Source organism: Mirounga leonina, unplaced genomic scaffold, assembly GCF_011800145.1.
Source record: "Mirounga leonina isolate KUSES-001 unplaced genomic scaffold, KU_Mleo_1.0 Mir_125, whole genome shotgun sequence".
Lineage (NCBI taxonomy): Eukaryota > Metazoa > Chordata > Mammalia > Carnivora > Phocidae > Mirounga > Mirounga leonina.
In genome coordinates this window covers 16572022-16589783 of record NW_023270305.1, presented here as the reverse complement: position 1 = coordinate 16589783, position 17762 = coordinate 16572022, and the positions used below count along the sequence as shown (strand labels likewise).

The 17762-nt window shown below is 45.7% G+C and overlaps 1 protein-coding gene across 1 annotated transcript in view; it reads left to right on the top strand.

Moving 5' to 3' along the window:
• The window catches only part of ALK (ALK receptor tyrosine kinase), a 687757-nt gene that overhangs the window by 186084 nt on the left and 483911 nt on the right, over positions 1-17762 (top strand). Inside the window, exon 2 of the mRNA XM_035000834.1 lies at positions 6586-6705. Coding sequence (XP_034856725.1) covers positions 6586-6705 — 120 coding nt within the window. The remainder of the gene's footprint in view (positions 1-6585; positions 6706-17762) is intronic.

Sequence of the window (17762 nt, the reverse complement as noted above, 5' to 3'; positions counted from 1 at the left end):
CGGTTCCAAGGAGTATTTAGAATAGAAGCATTTTTACATTTTATTGATGTAGGTTTGTAAAACATGCTTGCTAGTGAACCCAGGGCATTTATATAAATAACCATCACACACAAATAGCTCTTTATTATTTATACTGAGGTGAGTATGATGTATTTAGTATATTATATACATTGGCTTAGGAATAAATAGACACACAGCGAGACATGTAAAATAAAGACTGGAAATAAAGATATTGGCAGTTGACTGGATCTGGGGTAGTAGAGTTTGTGGACAGTTGGTAGAGTTAATAATTAACTGGTGAATAATACAGAAACAGCTCTTTGGGAGCACTTTTAATTTCTGGACATTGTATCTGAGATCCCCGGACATAGAAAAGGAACCAAGACACCCATTCATTTTGGATTCTGAAGCAGAGAGAGAGGCACAAAACTTCAAGAGTGGCATAAATTATATTTAAAGAGTAGATCATGCCCACGTTAGCTCATCTGGCCCTTACAAAACCCTGAGGGTTGGTAGAACATGCATTATTCTTGGTCTTATCATTTTGGGGACATGGAGGTGCCACAGAGTATGTGATTAGCATGAAGTCCAGCAGCTAGTGAGCGCCAGAGTTAATACTTTTCTCGAGGGCTCTGGTTTCATGCATTTGACAAATATTCACTAAGCACTTAGTATGTGCCAGGCATGGGGCTGTATCCGTGACTGGTGCAGGAGACACACAATAAACAAGTGGACATAACTATAAGAAATCCTAACTGCAGATCAAGGGGATAGTGAGTGGTTTACAGGGACTGCTATTTCTGGCAGGTTGATCAGGAAGATCTTTCTGAGGAGGTGACCTTTGGGCAGAGACCTGGGTGGAGAGAGGGAATGGCGATGTGCCTCTGGGAAGGAGGAGCTTTCCAGGCTGAGAGAACCACCCATGCAAAGGCCCTGAGGTGGGGGTTTGCTGGGTGAGTTTGAGGTTGGCAAGGAGGCCTGTAAGACTGGGGCTTCCCAGGCAAGGGGAAACATGGCTGGAAATGAGGTCAGAGAGGGAACCAGGGGCCAGATCATGTGGGGCCATCAAGGGCTAGGCCACGGCATAGGCCATGTGAGAGCCATTTCAGGTGTGAAGGGACCATCTGAGTGCTCTGTGGAAAACACCCTGAGAGTGGATAATCGTAGAAGCAGGAGGCTGGTTGGGAGTTTGTACAGCAGTCATCAGGATGAAAGGAGGTGGGAGAGAAATGGAAGGGGTAAAATTCAGGGAGAGCCAGCAAGATCTGTTGATGAATTGATGTGAGGGTGGGAAAAGAAAGAAGTCAAGGATTCCACCTGGTTTTGCTCTAAGTAACTGGAAGAGGATTGTCATCACTTTCTGCAATGGGAACACCTGAGCTTAAGTGGAGGACAAGAGTTTAGTTTTGCACGTGTTAAGTTTGAGATACTTATCAGGCAATAAAATGGAGATTTCAGCCTGGCAGTTGGATATATACGTTGCTGTTTAGGGAAGTTGGGCCAGAAGCTATAAATTTAGTAGTGTTAGTATATAGGTTGTATTTAAAGGTATGAAACTGGATGAGATCACTTTGGGAGTGAGTTTAGATGGAGAAGAGAAAAGGCCCAAGCTCCCCAGCTTTCAACAACTGTCAAATAATAAAACAATGATACCCCCATCCCCTGACCACCAGTGTTAAAAAAAAAAAAATGCTGAGCATATTTACTTGTCATGCAAGGAGAAATTCACTGAGGAGTTCTATAAGGAAGAAAAGTCACAGTTTTTAAAGCTTTAGGAACAGGGTTCTGTGGTGGTCATGCAAGTCAGAATTAGAAATCAGCACTTTGGATAGGAGAGAATGAGTTTATAAGTATGCAAGTGCTTGGCTAAAACAAATTCTTTGTTCATTGGCCAAGAGCCTCCAGTGAGGTCCAGGAACGGTCTAGTGTCCTGGGGTCACTTGAAATTCATGGTCATTGATCACTGTCAGCTGGGTAAAACCACTGTGATGAAATTCTATATTCAGCATGAAATCTCCTGGACAGTGCTGCTGGAAAGTTGGGAGTGGTTGTGGGGCTTTTGGGGGGGGGGTTTTGGGGGGGGTTGTTTTTTTTGTTTTGGTTGGGGTTTTTTTTTTGTTTTGTTTTGGTTTGGTTTTGGTTTTTTGTTTGTTTTTTTTTGTTTGTTTTCAGCCTAGAAAATGGAGAGGATCTGGCAAAAGACAGTAGAGAGGACCTGCCAGTGGAGTAGGAGGTGAGGACTGTGGCAGCCAAGAACCATGAGGTCACCAGGATGTGAGAAATCCAAGAAACAGGGAGACGTCAGCGGGCTCATGTGCTGCTGAGAGGCATAGTAGGAGAAGGACCAAGACTGTCCATTGTCTCAGCAGCTTGGCCTGGGGTAGTGAAGACAATCTTGATTTTATTAAGTTAAAGAGAAAAGGGGAAGGAGAAAGCGGAGACCAGAGCATGGACACATCTTTTAAGAGACTGAGCTGTAGAGGAGAACAGAACAGCGGGACAGTGGCTGAAGAAGAGTGTGGAGGTCAGGAAAGTTTTTTCTTTAAAGATGCCATATGTTGGCTACAGATGAAATTGCCTTGGTATAGGGGGAAATTGTGGAAGACAGGAGAAGGGGGACTATTGCAGCGGCAGGTTCCCGGAGGAGACAAGATGAGCGCCTGAGTGGGGGAAGGCTGTCACTGCCTCAGAGTGTAGACACTCTGTCCATTGTCACAGGAGGAAGTGGTGTATACAGGAACTGATACCAGAGTTGGTAGATGTGCTTCTCTTCTCTCAGTGGAATGAGAAACAAGGCAACTGGCTGAGAATGTGGCCAGAACGTGGGAATTAGAGGCCTGAGGGGTAAGTGGTGCTGGAGAGGGGGAGGGCGCACTGATCTTGTCAGTGAATGCAGGAGGACTCCTGGGGAGAACTGAGGGTCCTCTTGAGATGTGTTGTCAGGGATTCGAAGCCAGACTTGTCAGCATCATGGTGTGTGCCTCCTCTCCTGGGCTCCCTTCCTCACCCACCACCACACTCAGCTGCTCATGACACTCGGGAAGGAGGAAGGAGGCAGAGGGGTTGTGTTTGTCTGTAAGGGAGTTACTACAGTGATGGACCCGGCATCTAGGGTGGACAGAGGAGCCTCGAGAGGTTGGGGGTTCCACTCTGCCTGGACACCCTGAGGTGCCTAGAAAGGGTTCAGGATACCACCAGAAAAAGACAATCTTACCTGTAGCCAACCAATAATGCCCTCAGTCCAGAGTGCATTTCTGTGCTTTTTGCTCCTCCGGTGGTCTCGGCCATCACGGGCCAGCCTCATTTGGGCACCTGGAAGGTTCCTTCTCCTGCTTTCCCCCTCTCCTTTCCTTCCCACCCCTCTTTCCAGGGTCCAGGATGCACTCTTCTAGAGCTAGCGGGTCTTATTTCACCCCTTCACCCCATACATATGTGCTGATGAGGCCCATTTCACTCTGGATCCTCACGTGTTCAGAAGGAAGCCCCCCAAAACCAAGCCATTCTCTTGCTTCAATGGATTGCATCTCATGGCACCTCTACTTCTCTGTGCTGGAAGCCCCCCTCGCCACTGAGGGTGAGGACGGGGCCAAGAGAGGGCATAATAGCCTCTTCCCTGCACTTGTTAGATGGAGAAGTACTTTCTTCTTTATATTTTAAATTTATGCATATTCTGTGAACTTTGGCTAGAACTCATATCTATCTCATCCTTCAGATTTTGGCAAAAACAACTTCATCTATGTGGGCTGTAGTTTTCTTGGTCTTTACTTTTTCGAGTGAGGAGGCCCATCCTTTTGGTTGCCCCCACATGCAGCAAATTACTACCTGTCTCCCTCTGGGAACCATGTAAGCCCAGCCTCCTGGCAAGAATTCTAGGAGTTCCTGTAAGGGCAGAATCCATATTTCTGCATTTTCTCCACTATTCCTCTTTGAAGATGCCCAACAATTTATTGGCATTTTGGGACAGAAAATGCTTTAAGCTTATTTTAGGGATGACCCACAGTGACGCCGTGGCTCCTTGCTGGGCCATGACTCAGCCCTCAGAGCCCTTTCTTTTGAATGATTTCAGGTATTTTTTATCCCTCAATATATAACCTGGCCCTTATCCATATTAGAAGTCATCTGCCATTCTGTGCCCACGCACAGATTCATAAATGCTTCCTGAAGTCAAGTGCCATCCATTTGGTGCTTCTCATTTAGGAAGAAGTTACTACCATTCCCAAACCGTGTGGTGAAGAAACATGAGCTCACTTGGAGCTTCAAGTGAAGCTCCGTGTGGTGAAGAAACATGAGCTCACTTGGAGCTTCAACTTCTTCCTCCTGCTTCAAAACTACGTAAAATTTGAGCTATGTTGATGACTCAGACCTAGAAAGGCAGATTGTTATCTGCACGGAGGTCATTGCAGGGGTTTGGCTGTCCTGAGCTCAGAGAGCCCTCACACTGTTGCCCTGTTCTGGAGCATGCTCAGTGGTGACCCCTGGCCTTAGCCATGCCCCCGTGAGGGCCCGAAGCCCAGTAGAGAGCTGCAGGACCCCTGCACTGGTTTGTGGGGGTCCAGAAGGGTGCAGGGAGGAGCGTGGGCTGTAGCATCAGGCTAACCTGGCCTGTTGACTCTGGTCTCCCACCCACTGGCCATGTGGCCACATTCTAGGAGTCTAACTTCCCTCAGCCTCGATTTCCCTGGCTGCAAAATGAGGACCAATAATGGTACCATTCACAAGGTTGTTATGGGAAGTGAATATAGTCACTCATTTAAAGTGTTTAGCATAGTGCCTGGTCCATATGTGTTCAATTCATATTATTACTTTTTTACAGTCTAATAAACCCAAGTCCTGCCCCCAAGTAGACCTGTGTGGTTTTGGGCCTGATGTCTCTCAGCCCCATTGCCCATCTGTAATACAGAGCTGACATGAGGGTGACATGAGATGGCTTCTCTCTGAAACTTATTAGCAGAGCTCTTGACCCCTTTCAGCCCATGTCCCCTGAGCCATATGTAGAAAATGTTACCAGAAAGATGGATCTGGGCACCAATCAATTCAAGTTTGATTTCTTTGGATCAGATGGAGGAGAAAAGTCAAAAACCCCTTCTAGTAGGTACTCAGGAGCCAGCACTTCCAACTCAAATCTTTGAAAGGCAGAGATAAGGAAGGTGACCATAGAATACCTATCCTGTTCTAGCAGCAGGGGTTGCGTGATCCCAAGTAAGGCACCAGCAGACAAAATAGTGGAGGGTCCTAGAGACACAAGGCTGCCATGGTCACCCAGCACAGTTATTTCCCCAAAGCATGTGAAGAGGGATTGAGACTAATGAGGGGTCAGAGGCAGGAGAATAGGGCTGCTGGGGGAGGGGATCTGGAAGAAACTACAAAGCAGACAGGCAGGAAAAAGGCTTCTACTGCTGCTTCCTGTTCTTTCTCTTCTTCCTACTCATTCTTTTCACTGAGGTGGCTTAAGAGTTATGTTTGAGTAGTAAACCAGCCCGCCCATGGTGGAGCGTGGCCTTTTAATACTAGGCAGACCGGGGTTCAGCTCCTGATTCCATCATTTGCTCTTCTGAGCCTCAGTTGTTGCATCTGTAAAATGGGGTAGTAATGCTTATCTCAGAGAGTCACTGTGAGTATCATGTGGGATTATGTGGGTTAAGAGCCCAGCATAAGTGCCTGGCCCATGGAAGCTGCAGAAGAAATGCTAGTCCCCTTCCTTCCCTTTTCCCCACACTCAGTATTGCTACCCATCTGTCTACGAAACAGGGCTGATTCTCAACTTTAACAGAAAAGCTGTTCCTTCTTTAACAGGAGAAGCTTTCCCTGCCCCATAAAACATTAGCAAACAGTGAGTGAGTTGGGGATTTTCTGGGAAGAACTGCATAAGAGCATGTAACCTGTGTTCATTTGATTTGTAGATATATTGTAATTACTTTTCAACACACCAAACCCACTTGAGGTACTGTTAAGGAAAGGAATAATGCTACTTTTGCTCCTTTGCTCTCAACCCTTCTTTCTGTCATGCAAATCAGAGCGTTAATCCTTTGTGGCTCCCTGGACTGCTGGCTGCGGGAAATCCCATCACCTAGCTGTTTTTGTCCCTGAAAATCACATAATTGTCAAAATCTCATAATTTCTGAGTGCAATTTCAGCCCTCTCATTGATAAGGCAATAATAACCCAAGCAAACAACCTTAGAGGAAGCAACAAGTCTGAACATAAAGTGGAGTGGAGGCATTAACTGGATGAGATGAATTGGAGTTCTCTATAAAGTTGTACAAATTCTTATAGGCAGAATAGACTTTGAATAGAGCTATTAGACCAAGCCATTAAGTAGCCTGGCTTCTAGTTCGTCACCCAGAGATGTTTGGCAGGGGCGTTGGTCACAAGATTCAGACTTCTTAGATTTGGCGGCCTTGGTAGAAAGTGTGCACTGAGGTGCTGAGATCAATTCAATCTACTAGTAGCTCAGTCCTCCCCCCCCCCCCGATTGTCCAGTGGATGATGTGAAAACCCCTTACACACTTTCCTCTATAAGCCATATGAGTGACAGCTAGAAGACACTCCTCAAGCACATGGGTCAGTGTTCTGTTTTTTTGTCCAGGTCACAGCTCCTTGGAGTCACCAACAAGCCTGCCTTCTCCTCCTCCTGATCCTTTTGCATGGAATCTGACGTGGATAATGAAAGATTCCTTCCCTTTCCTGTCTCATCGAAGTCGATATGGTAAGTGTATCTTTCATAGTTATTGGTGATGTACAATCACCATCTCATAATTAAGGGGGTTGTGAGTTTTGGTGTCCTCTGTCTTCCATTGGTCTTCCCTGGTTCCAGCCAGGCCTGGCCTCTCCAGACCCACAGTTGCTTTCTTTATCATAGAGGAAGCTGACAGCTTTGTTGCTGCTATATCCCAACCCCCAGCCTTTATGGTGTATAGTGTTCCTGACACCCCTGACCAATCATTACATGCCATACTTATTTGTGTTTTGACTGTGGTTTCTAGATATAGGGTTCTAACTCATGCGTGTTTCTAATGACGGTAATCTCTTGAGAAAGGATTGTTGTTCTGAAGGTCACAGGTCTTCCAGTGACTCCCTTACATTTGGGTAGCTCTTTAAGGGTACTTGGACATGTTCTTAGAGATTAGTTCAGCTCATGTGCTTCTGCAATCACCTCAGAAGTAAGGGGGCCAGGTCTCATTCCATTTTCACAGATGTAGAAACTGAGCTTAACAAGATGGCACAGAGTGGATTCTCTAACTACAAAACCAGAATTCTTCCCTTACATTCACTTGCTCCCATGGGGCCACCTACTCAGCCTGCTATGTCCTGGTCTAGGAGCCATTAGGAGGCCATATTTATATGGTGTAGGATTCCTCATTCTCTGTGCTAACGGCTAACATTCTAACAGCTCATAGAAGCTGGGTGTCTGCAGAGGAAAGAGTAGGTTTGGAAAAGAGCTGATGCATTTTCAGGTGGACATTTCTTTTTTGTCTTGAACTTCTCTAGAGTGAACCCCATGAGGGCAGGCACTCAGCTGTTTGCTCCCCACTTTATCGTATCACTCAGAAGACACTCATAAAGGCTTGTGCATGATGAGTGAATACAAAAGGGTTTCAGGGATGGGACTTACTCATGAAGTCTGATTCAATTAAGTATTTATGAACCTGGTATACCACTAAGTTCTAGATTCCCTTCTGGGCATATTTACCAATTCCTAATACTCAGTCTCTGCCATTGGACCTGAGCTTTTAAAAATGAACCTAACAGAGATCTTCCACTCACTGCTCTCCCTCATGCATAAATGCAGCTAGTCTTGGTTCATATTAACTGTACCTTTCATTTCAAACTTAAAAAAATAAATGCATCCAAAGCCTCAGGGCAGTGTAGGATTACACTCTGCTGGGATGTTTCCTGCTGCTTCTAAGCCTCCCTAGTGGGAGAGGAAGATCAGTAGTTGTCAGAAGATTCCAGATAAGAATTACTTCTTGATTTTATTTAAGCCAGACATTGAGTGTCATTTTGTGATAAGGGCAAGTGTCTATAAATAATTGAAATCCAGTCCTTTGTATCATTATTACTTTGTAACCAGATTTGTGATACAACCAGTCTTTGGGTAACATTTTGAATTCGCTCTCAAAGTCATTCAGAATCTCCACAGGATGACAACTTTTATATAATGCGGAATGTCCAAAAAAAGGCAGGTCTACCTCCTGCATGACACAGAGAGCATTGCATTTGTCCTCTGTAGAACATCCAGAAAGAGGTTGAAGGTTGAAAGGAGAAAGCCACGGGAGATTGTTAGGCGAGTTTGTTACGCGGCTGCCTTCTGCAGCTGCCTTCCGTGGCTTGGCCCTGATACTCCTACTTCATCTTGCGGGGCCTCACCCTCCTTATGTATAAAATGAGGCAGAGCGGCATGTGGCCTTGGAGCAAAAGTATAGATCAGGAGTATTCCCAGGATCCTTTTCAGACTCTCCTTGTGGCCTAGAATCCTCACGAATTGCCCTCTAGGCAGAGGAGAGGACCCAAACCATTGGCCAGAATTTGCCCAAATGCTGGATGAAAATGCCAAAGGCAGTACTATTATTGCTGTTGATTCACAGGTTGGGAAGAACTGATTCTGGGTTGGTGGCTCATTGACTGGGTGCAGGGGTCATTTCAGAGGCTTTTATCTGACTGTATTTAATTTGGCTGAGACCCACCTGCCTCCACCATCACCTCTGTGTGCCTGGTCCAGTGCCGGGTAGCAGAGGGGATAGAAATACATATGTAGGTAAGACTTACTCCTGCTCTCTCAGGGCTCAGAGGCCAGGGAAATAGTTCCGTAGGCAGTGGGCTAGGCCCACCACCACTGGGAGTGCCTCTGGCGGCTAACTGTGGAGCACAGAGTGCACTGAAGGCCAAGACTCCTGTCCCCTTAAGGGTGTTTGTGGGGGCTCAGCCCACATGTCTCTATGAACCAGAGAGGCCAGCAGACTCCCTGGTGATAAATCCACACCTTTCAACTGCCGTGAAAGACATTTTAAGAAATGTTAACAACTTCATTAATCTTAAGGCCTCAAACTTGAGCGGAGAAATTTGACTGGAAGATTGCCACCTGAAGGGCTAGTTCTTCAGACAGTGAGAAGTAACCAAGTCTCAGCAAGTTGACGTGGGTGTTTGAGTGGTGGACCTGGTGCCTGCGTTCTGGGGAGGAGGTGGGAGGGGGTGTTCTGGAGGGGGGACACAGGAGGGGGCAACGGGAGAGGGGTGGCAACACCCTGCCCACAGGCATCGTGAGGAGCAGCGGCCCGCGGGCCCTCTCAGGCAGGCTGTCCAGTCCTGAATTGAGTGTGGCTTTCTTTTCACTGGTGTTTTATGAGAAGGGACGTGGTGGAGAGAGGCTAACAAGATTTACTCACCCCCAGCCTGTAATTATCTGCTTGAGGAAAAAGTTTGACCTACCTTTTTGAAGTCTTCCCATATTTCTTCTAATTTACGTTGGAGCCTTTTATGTTGTGTAAAATATATTCTCTTCAGTGGCATTTGGTATCAGATTTCAGCTCTTTCTCGCTCGTCTTGAAGGACGGGCAGCCCGCTAATTTCATCGTTGACAAGCGGAGAGCTACACATTCCTGCCCCAAGGCTTTGAAGGAGGCGGGGGCATCTACAGAAATACTTTCCCCCCTCCTTTTATCATCAGGTCTGATGCCTTAAGACTTATTTATAGGCTTGGCCAGAGTACTGAGCTCTCACTACCCACCCAGATAAAAATCTATTCCATCCGGTCCCTCCAGGGGCTAAGAGATTGAAGCCACTGGGGGCTGTGATCACCTTCAGTTCTAGAGCTACAGAAGCAGATGGCGTCCCACCCACTTTAACTCTCGCTTGCCCGCTCTGGGTGTGGGAAGAATCAGATCAACATGTGAAATGTAATATAACCAAAGGTTCTGCCCCAGATGAGGAGGAGAAAGAGAGTTCTTATTTATGAAAAACAAAAACATTGATACTTGGCAAAACTCTTTTACATCTCTTTCTCACTTAAGCCTGTTAGGAAATTATTTTATATCCCATGTCTATAGGAATGTAAATTGAGGGCCAAAGAAGTTTGTTAACCTGCTCCCATTATGGAGCAGAACGACAGTTAGACAAGATTGAACCCAGACTGTCTGACTCCAAGTTAGAGTGCTCTTCCTATTACAACACAAAGTTAATTCAAAGATGAAGTCTTCCCTCCATGGAGAGGACTCTCATTTCCTGGACAACCTGGTGTTTGGACTGAATGACCAGTCTGATACCCAAGATCTAGGCAGCTGTAGAACCGAGACTTGATGTCCCCAAATTGAGGCTCTCTCAGGCAGGCCAGCTAATTCATCTCTTCCCAAATGTGGGCACTGTAGGCAGTCTAGACTATGGCCCCTGTTATGGGATGAATTGTGTCCCCCCCCAAAAGATACATTGAAGTCCTAACCCCTAACACCTGTGAATGTGACCTTATTTGGAAATAGGGTTTTTGTAGATACAATCAACTTGGATCCATACTGCATTGGAGGAGGCCTTAATCTAATATAACTGGGGCCTTACAAGAAGAGAAAACAGAGACATAGACACAGACACACAGGATGGACACCACGTAATGATGGAGGCAGAGATGAGAGTCATGTGTCTACAAGCCAAGGAATGCCAAGGATTGCCAGCAACTGCCAAAACCTGGGAGAAAAGCATGGGACAGATCCCCCTTAACGCTGTCAGAGAGTGTAGCCCAGACAATGCCTTGATTTGGGGCTCCTGGCCTCCAGAACTGTGAGGGAATAAATGACTGTTACTTCAAGCCACCCTGTTTTCAGTACTTCGTTATGACAGCCCTAATAAAGTCATACAGTCCTTCGTCCCTCCAGCCCCCCTATGTCTACAACATGGACTCCTGGCAAAGAAAGATTCCTCCTAACACCCAACATCAGGGCACAAAAAGCCGTTGTTGGACTTTAAATAAAAGTTCTGTTAAAACTATGTCTGCTTTAAAGCCCATAGAGACCCATCCAATTTAAGGACTGGTGGTCTTGGAAAGAAAGAAAAATTAGACTTTCTAATTACTTTCCCTGCTGCCAGTACCACCATCACCGGTGCTGTTAATGTATCAATTTCTTTGATTGAAAACACTGGGTAAATTAAACATTATCTCTCTCTCAAGAAAAAAAAAAAAACAAACCTACCGCAGAATCAAAAGTGGAAAACAAAGAGGCCCCCAAGCCCCTTATGGGATTTGCTTCATAGCTCTGGCAGGAAGTCAGTTTGATTACATTTCTGAGATTCCATATTTAATGTAGCTGGATGTGATCAGCTGTTCCGCCCTCAAGGGCCTGTTGTCAGTGAAAAGCAGTTCCCAGTTCCCTCGTGGACCACTGTCATGGTTGAAAGCTTTCTTAACAATTCCTCTGCCCTGACAGGCCAGGCCTTTTTGTGTTCTCTTTCCACCCTGCTCTACTGAACTGGGAAGTCAAGTTCTTTCCTAGCCCATACTCTTGTATTTTAATCTACAACACGGTGAGCACAAGGCCCGTGGTTGCATTCACCACGAAGACTGAGTCCCAGTGCTGGCCGTCATACGCCAAGAACAGGGTACGCCTGTCACCCTGAGGACTGCTGACCTGCTAGGGGCCAGGGAACCCAGTCCATGAAACTTACATAAAAAGCAGATGGCTTAGATGTTCCCAGAAAAGATTTGTTTAAAATGTTTCCACTGGGTTATATCCCTTATCTTTAAAATGAAGACACATAGGTCCACTCAATAAATACCAACAACTTCTCTCTGCATTAGTGGCCAATTGAATAAAGCAGAAAGGAAACAGGCAGATTAAAAGATAAAAGAGTGATTGACCAACTGACACAAAGGCAAGAAAAGCAAGTCAAAAGAGAACCTTTAAAACAATTGTCACGGGGACGCCTGGGTGGCTCAGTCCATTCAGCGTCCAACTCTTGATTTGGGCTTAGGTCATAATGTCAGGGCCATGAGATCTAGCCCCATGCAGAGCTTGACGTGGAGCTCAGCACAGAGCCTGCTTAAGATTCTCTCTCTCTCTCCTTCTGTCCCTTACCCCCTCCCCCTCTCTCTCAAAAAAAACCCCAAATAAATAAATAAAACAGTTGTCACAGACATGGGGAAAGGCATTGACAAAAGGAAAAGAAAGAGACAGATGAGGGAATGGAGACAGAGACACACAGAGTGAGAGACAGACAGACAAATGTGGAAAGGATCACTCAGGCCTGTCTGGTCTCCTGTCCCCATATTTTTTCTCTTGCTAACATGGTCTCAGCAATTCTACCTGGGCAGGTGGTTCCCTGATGCCCGGTCTAATCTTGACCTCCCCACTGAGGGTTGTTTCTGTATCCCTACCTGCCTGCATCATTTACCCCTTAGTGTGTCTCTGACACCACAGAGAATGGGAGAATGGGTATAAATATTCTTTGAATACCAACTGTATGTCTGGTTCTTCTCTAGGCATAGCAGTGATAAAGACAAATAGGGCACACCCCCTTCCCTTAAGAACTCTTAAGGAAGAGACAGGCATGCCTGCTGTATGACAGGTGTGGAAACAGAGGCACGTTCAAAGCTCCCTGAAACATAGGGAAGGATGGCCTGTTCTGTGGAGGACTTAGGAAGTAGGTGTTCTGAAGATGGGGACAGCTCAGTTGGGCCTTGGACCCCGAGACGAGTGAGAAGGGCATTCCAGGCAGAGGGAAGGAATGTGTAAAGGCATATTCAGGACCAGGTCAAACTCAGTGACACAGGATGTGGAGGATCTGGGAGGAAGCGGCAGGGATGAGCCCGGAGAAACAGTTACTTCCAGATGTACTCAGGATTTAGACATGATCCTGCATGTGAAGCATAGGTCGGAAAAGGCATGGCAGGACAGGAATCTGGGAGAGATTCAGGCTGTAGGGTGAGCCTGACTTGGTTGTCCATCCAGGAGAGTCCATCTTTAGTAATTGAGTAGATGAACGTTGTGTTCACTGAAATGAGGAGGAGAAACTGTTGGCAAGGAGAGATGGTGACCAAGACATCTAGAGGGGAGAAGATGGAGAGAGCTGTGCTGAGCAAGTTATATATGAATGTTGTCAGGACATTGGGGTGAAGGTGACAGGTGGAGAGTCGGCAATCTAGGTCTTGGATTTGAGGACAGAGGGGAGATGGAGATTCATAAGCATAGAGGCTGTGGTTGAGGCTGGTGATTGGAGGATGAAGATCCCTGATATTTCATGTAAGAGGAAGAGAAGCATGGCACACAGAAATGGAGAAATAAGAAATATAGGAGGAGAACCAGAAGGTGGGATTGTCAAAGAAGCCAAGGTGGTGAAGAATTTTAGATACAGAAATAATCAACAGTGTTGAAGCCACTGGGAGAGAAAGTGGAACGAGGACTTTAAGAGGCTTTTCTCACCCTTACCTAAATACGCCTTATGTTTTGCGTTCTTCCCCTCCCCTGTTTCCTGCTTGCTCATTCCATTCTGTCCCCAACTGCTTTGTTTTTCCTTCCCTTGGACCTGTCTCCCTAGAGCCTACCTGCTCCAGCTTGTAAGGCCCAGCTCAGTCGCTGCCTCCACATTGGAGCTTTCACTGATACCCAGACTATACTGATGTCTCCTTCTCCTTGGAATTTTTTTTTTAAGGAAAATTGATGGAATGGTTTTTATAACATTGGGTCGGTATAATCCCCCACTTGATATCTGAGAAGATTCTGACTTGTACAGGAAATGGTTATTTCTTGAACATCCCAAATTCTCTAAGAAACTCCATTGGACGATGTCCATCATCACAAAACCTGGAACTTCCCTGATTTTCTTTTCAACCAAGTAAATTTCCTAGGTTGTATTTCATCCCTTTTTATAGCCCAGGTGTAAACTAGGTCAGCTGATAAAGCAATCATGGATGAGTCTAATTTACCCAACTGGAGATGAGTAAGAAGGAGACAAACCATAAGAGACTCATAATCATAGGAAACAAACTGAGGGTTGCTAGAGGGGAGTTGGGTGGGGGAATGGGGTAACTGGGTAATGGGCATTAAGGAGGGCATGTGAGGTAATGAGCACTAGGTGTTATATACAACTGATGAATCCCTGAACTGTACCTCTGAAACTAATAATACACTGTATGTTAATTAAATTTAAATAAAATACAATTTTTAGAAAAATGTACAAAAAGATGATAAGTCACTTTTATCTATTATCCATGTATCTATTGATCTATCAGTTGATCAATCTATCATATATTTACTCATCCAGTGAGTATCTACAATTTGCCAAGCTCTTTGCCCCTGCTCCTCGTAGAGATTCTACCCCAGTTCACTTTTATCATAGTTCTAAGATAGTCCCAAACATCCATCTGAAAGGTGCTTCTTAAATGCTTGTTGCATGATTGTTTTGTATATGCGTACAGTATCCCTGGGTCTGATGATCTGTCAAACCTAATAGGAAGATTTGCTTGGGAAATAAGACTTCCCAGTTTTAGCAAAGACATAGTATGTCTATTAGATTAGTAGAGCTTCTTTTTGGAAACCATATAGTAAGCATTCCCTCCCAGCAGCTGGTGACTACATTAACCCCAAATTAGAAAAGCCTGCAAGGTTGTAGACCTCACTCTGTCCTCATTTTCTCACCAAGGAAAGTTGTATAATGTCTTTCTGCAGTACTTTATATTTCTGATGTCACACTTTTTAGTGTGGCTTATCTTAGTTATTTGCAGCCCTGAATCATCATGATTCTGAGACTATAAGCTCTTAGAGGTCAAGGAATCCACATTTTGTTCCCTTTTGCATTTCCAGTGATTAAGCCAGTGTTTTGTACTCAGTTGAATTCTTGATAAGTATACACTAGATGAAATAGCAGCATTTGTCTAACAGTCCAGGGGCAAACTAGAAGTTTACTCAGGTCTCTCAGTTCCCAACCCAGAGCCCCTGAGGATCTCTGTTTTAGTAAAGGGTAGGGAGGTTCTCACCAGCCCTCTTATTCCTGAAGTCATAGTAATTGGTTTCAGGAAAGACAGAGGGCTAAGGGGAAAGCAGTTTCTGGTTTGGACGTACTTTGGTTTAGAATTAAAAGCTGTGACATTAACTACTTTGGGCAGGCTTATTTTTTCTCTACTCAATCTAAAAAAGCATATTCAGCAGACGTGAGTGAGCTGAGGAAATTTTTGTTTTGACAGCTTTGGGACATCTGAGATACTGTATACAGAGCATTCTAACCAGCCCAGAAAGACGTGTGTCCAAAACGTATGCAGGAAAATGACTGATCAAGGGTGAGAAAAATGAGAGGAAATCCTTTTAAAATGAAATGTTTTGTTAAGAGCAACCTCAGATGCAAAAATTTATGCCAGAAGAGACCCCAGATTAATGGAACTTTACCCAGTCCTTTTGAGTAGATGCCTAGAATAATTTGGTTTGTTAGAAATTGTGAGCTGTTGGTGCCCACAGTGGTCTGGTCAAATAGCCTCATCTTAAGATGAGGAAACTTGGCTCAGAGAGGTCAGTGATCTGCCCAGAGCTAGTGGCAAAGCTGAAATTCAAACCCAGGTTGTCTGCTTGGAGGAGCCCACATCTAACCCTCCATAGCAGATGCATGGGTGATGGTTCATACATTCTCAGTACGTGGGCTGCAAAACATTTCCTCACATGTTACTCCTATCTATCACTTTATCCATGTCATCACTTTAAATCCTTGGGTCTCCATCAATCCAGCGGGTTCATGATGTCCTAAGTGTTGCATCAGTGTAGGGTCAATGCCATCCTGGTGTGGAAAGACCCACAGCTGGGCCCAGTCTAGTTACTTCACCATCACATGAAGTGCATCTTAAAAACAAGATCTGGGGTCCAGGGACAGTAGGACTAGGTTTGGGAACCACAGGTCTTCCGAATATTCACCTCCTTGTTGCCTATTTAAATGTCCCCTGTAACATCCAGGCAAGCCATCTGCCAGCCTCTGACTGAAAGCCAAGCACAGAATGGTGGGGAAGAAGCTCAAGGGATCTGAGAGGCAGAATTCACTTCCAGCTCTGGTTCCTGTGTGTTTCACTACCTTCAGCCCATAAACCACTCCCTGGTTCTGTCTGTCATCTGAAAAATGGGAATGGCCATGTTTCCTATTGACAGCATCGCTATAAGGACCAACTGTGAGGAGAGATTTCCACGTGCCAGAACGCAGGTGCTTCACTAACACCTTCTGAAGTGGAGTGAGGCCTGTTCCAGTGCGAGGCGGGTAGCCCGCATATTGGTGGCCTGGCTCTACTTTGCTAGAAAGTTTTTCCTGAAAACTCTTTAAATCCCTAGTTTTGCCCTCTGGAACCTGAAAGCACTTTACGTTTCACCATGACGCTATCCGTGCTAGGACTTAATCCTATGCAGCCCAGCTTCAAAATTCACGCAACTACACGAGAATAAGCACTGCCAGTTCCCCACCTGCCTGGGATAACCTTACTCCTTCATCTGTTCATCACACATTCTCTAGCTTAAACCTGTACCATGTCAGAATCTTCTCGTTCTCCTAAAATCGCCTCCTCTGTGAGCCTCTGGTCCTCCCAGGCAGAAAGTCTCTCTTGTTTTGTTTCCCCATTGCCCCGCCATGTCTCCAACATGTCTGCCAGCTGTGAGAGTTAGGTGTGAGAAGACTGGGAGTCCCTGAAGGGCACAGGGTCCATGCTAGGGCAGCCTGGTTTCAGTCTGTTTTGAGATTGGTATCAGGGAGGAACCCCATGGTCGGTAACCTCCAACACCCAGCAGATGCTCACCATTAGAGATAAGAAGAGTAAGTGGGGAGGATCACTTTGCATGTTCTGAGGTTGAGAGCCCCCATGACCATCAGCCTCCTCTGGTTATCATGGATACCACATTGCTCAGAGCTCTCCTCCAACCTTCAGGTTTTAGGGATGATCCCATTTGTATGGATGTCATACTGAGCAGTGGACAAACTACTAAGGTTTTCACCATGTTCTGTGGGGTCTGAGACTCCATGTTCTACATGAATGCTTCCTGGAGATCACAGGCAAAGAACTGGGCTGGAAGTCCAATCTGGGTTCTGATCTCAGCTCTCTTACTTCTCGACCCTCGGTTCTGCTACTTTGGCCAAGTCACATCACCCTCCTGAGCCTTGGTTTTCCCATCTGTAAAATGAGGAGGCTGGGCTGGTTAACTTCCGAATGCCTGGGATTTTAATTATTTTCACTTTTCTGTTCTGAAATGAAGAACTGAGTCCTGCTTCTTCCATCCACAGCATTGCTTTGGCCACAGATAAGAGAAATGAGAATTAAGGTTTCTGTGCCTATCTCCCACCATCCTGGACATGTTTGCACACACACCCTCTTTGAGCCTCTTTTGTGGCTGTGTTTATATAATTGATTGATTGAAGGAGACTTGGCCCTTCTTTGCTGCAGCTTGATTATAAGTGAACTAAACAGATGTCTTGAATTGGGTGATTGGTTCCCAGATGCATTCTAGGGAGTGAACTGGTGGGAAAGAAGTGAATGATTTCAGTTCTGGGGCCCCATGACAAATGAGTAGTGGTTGTGGGCGGGAGGCAGGCCGGGGTTAGGTTTGGTACTTAGTCTTATGATGAAGTAAGTGACCAGATGTTGGTGGCAGCTGGAAGATTAATATCAAAGGTAACTGGTGGGCTAAGTGCCCCTTTAGGAGATAACCCAGCAAGGGGGAGAAGCCCCTAATCATCCAAGCCTGAGTGAAAGTCAGGACTCTTGGGGTTCTGCTGACCAGCTGCTAGAGCCAAGTTAGAGAGCTTGTTTTGGCCATCTGCCCAAAA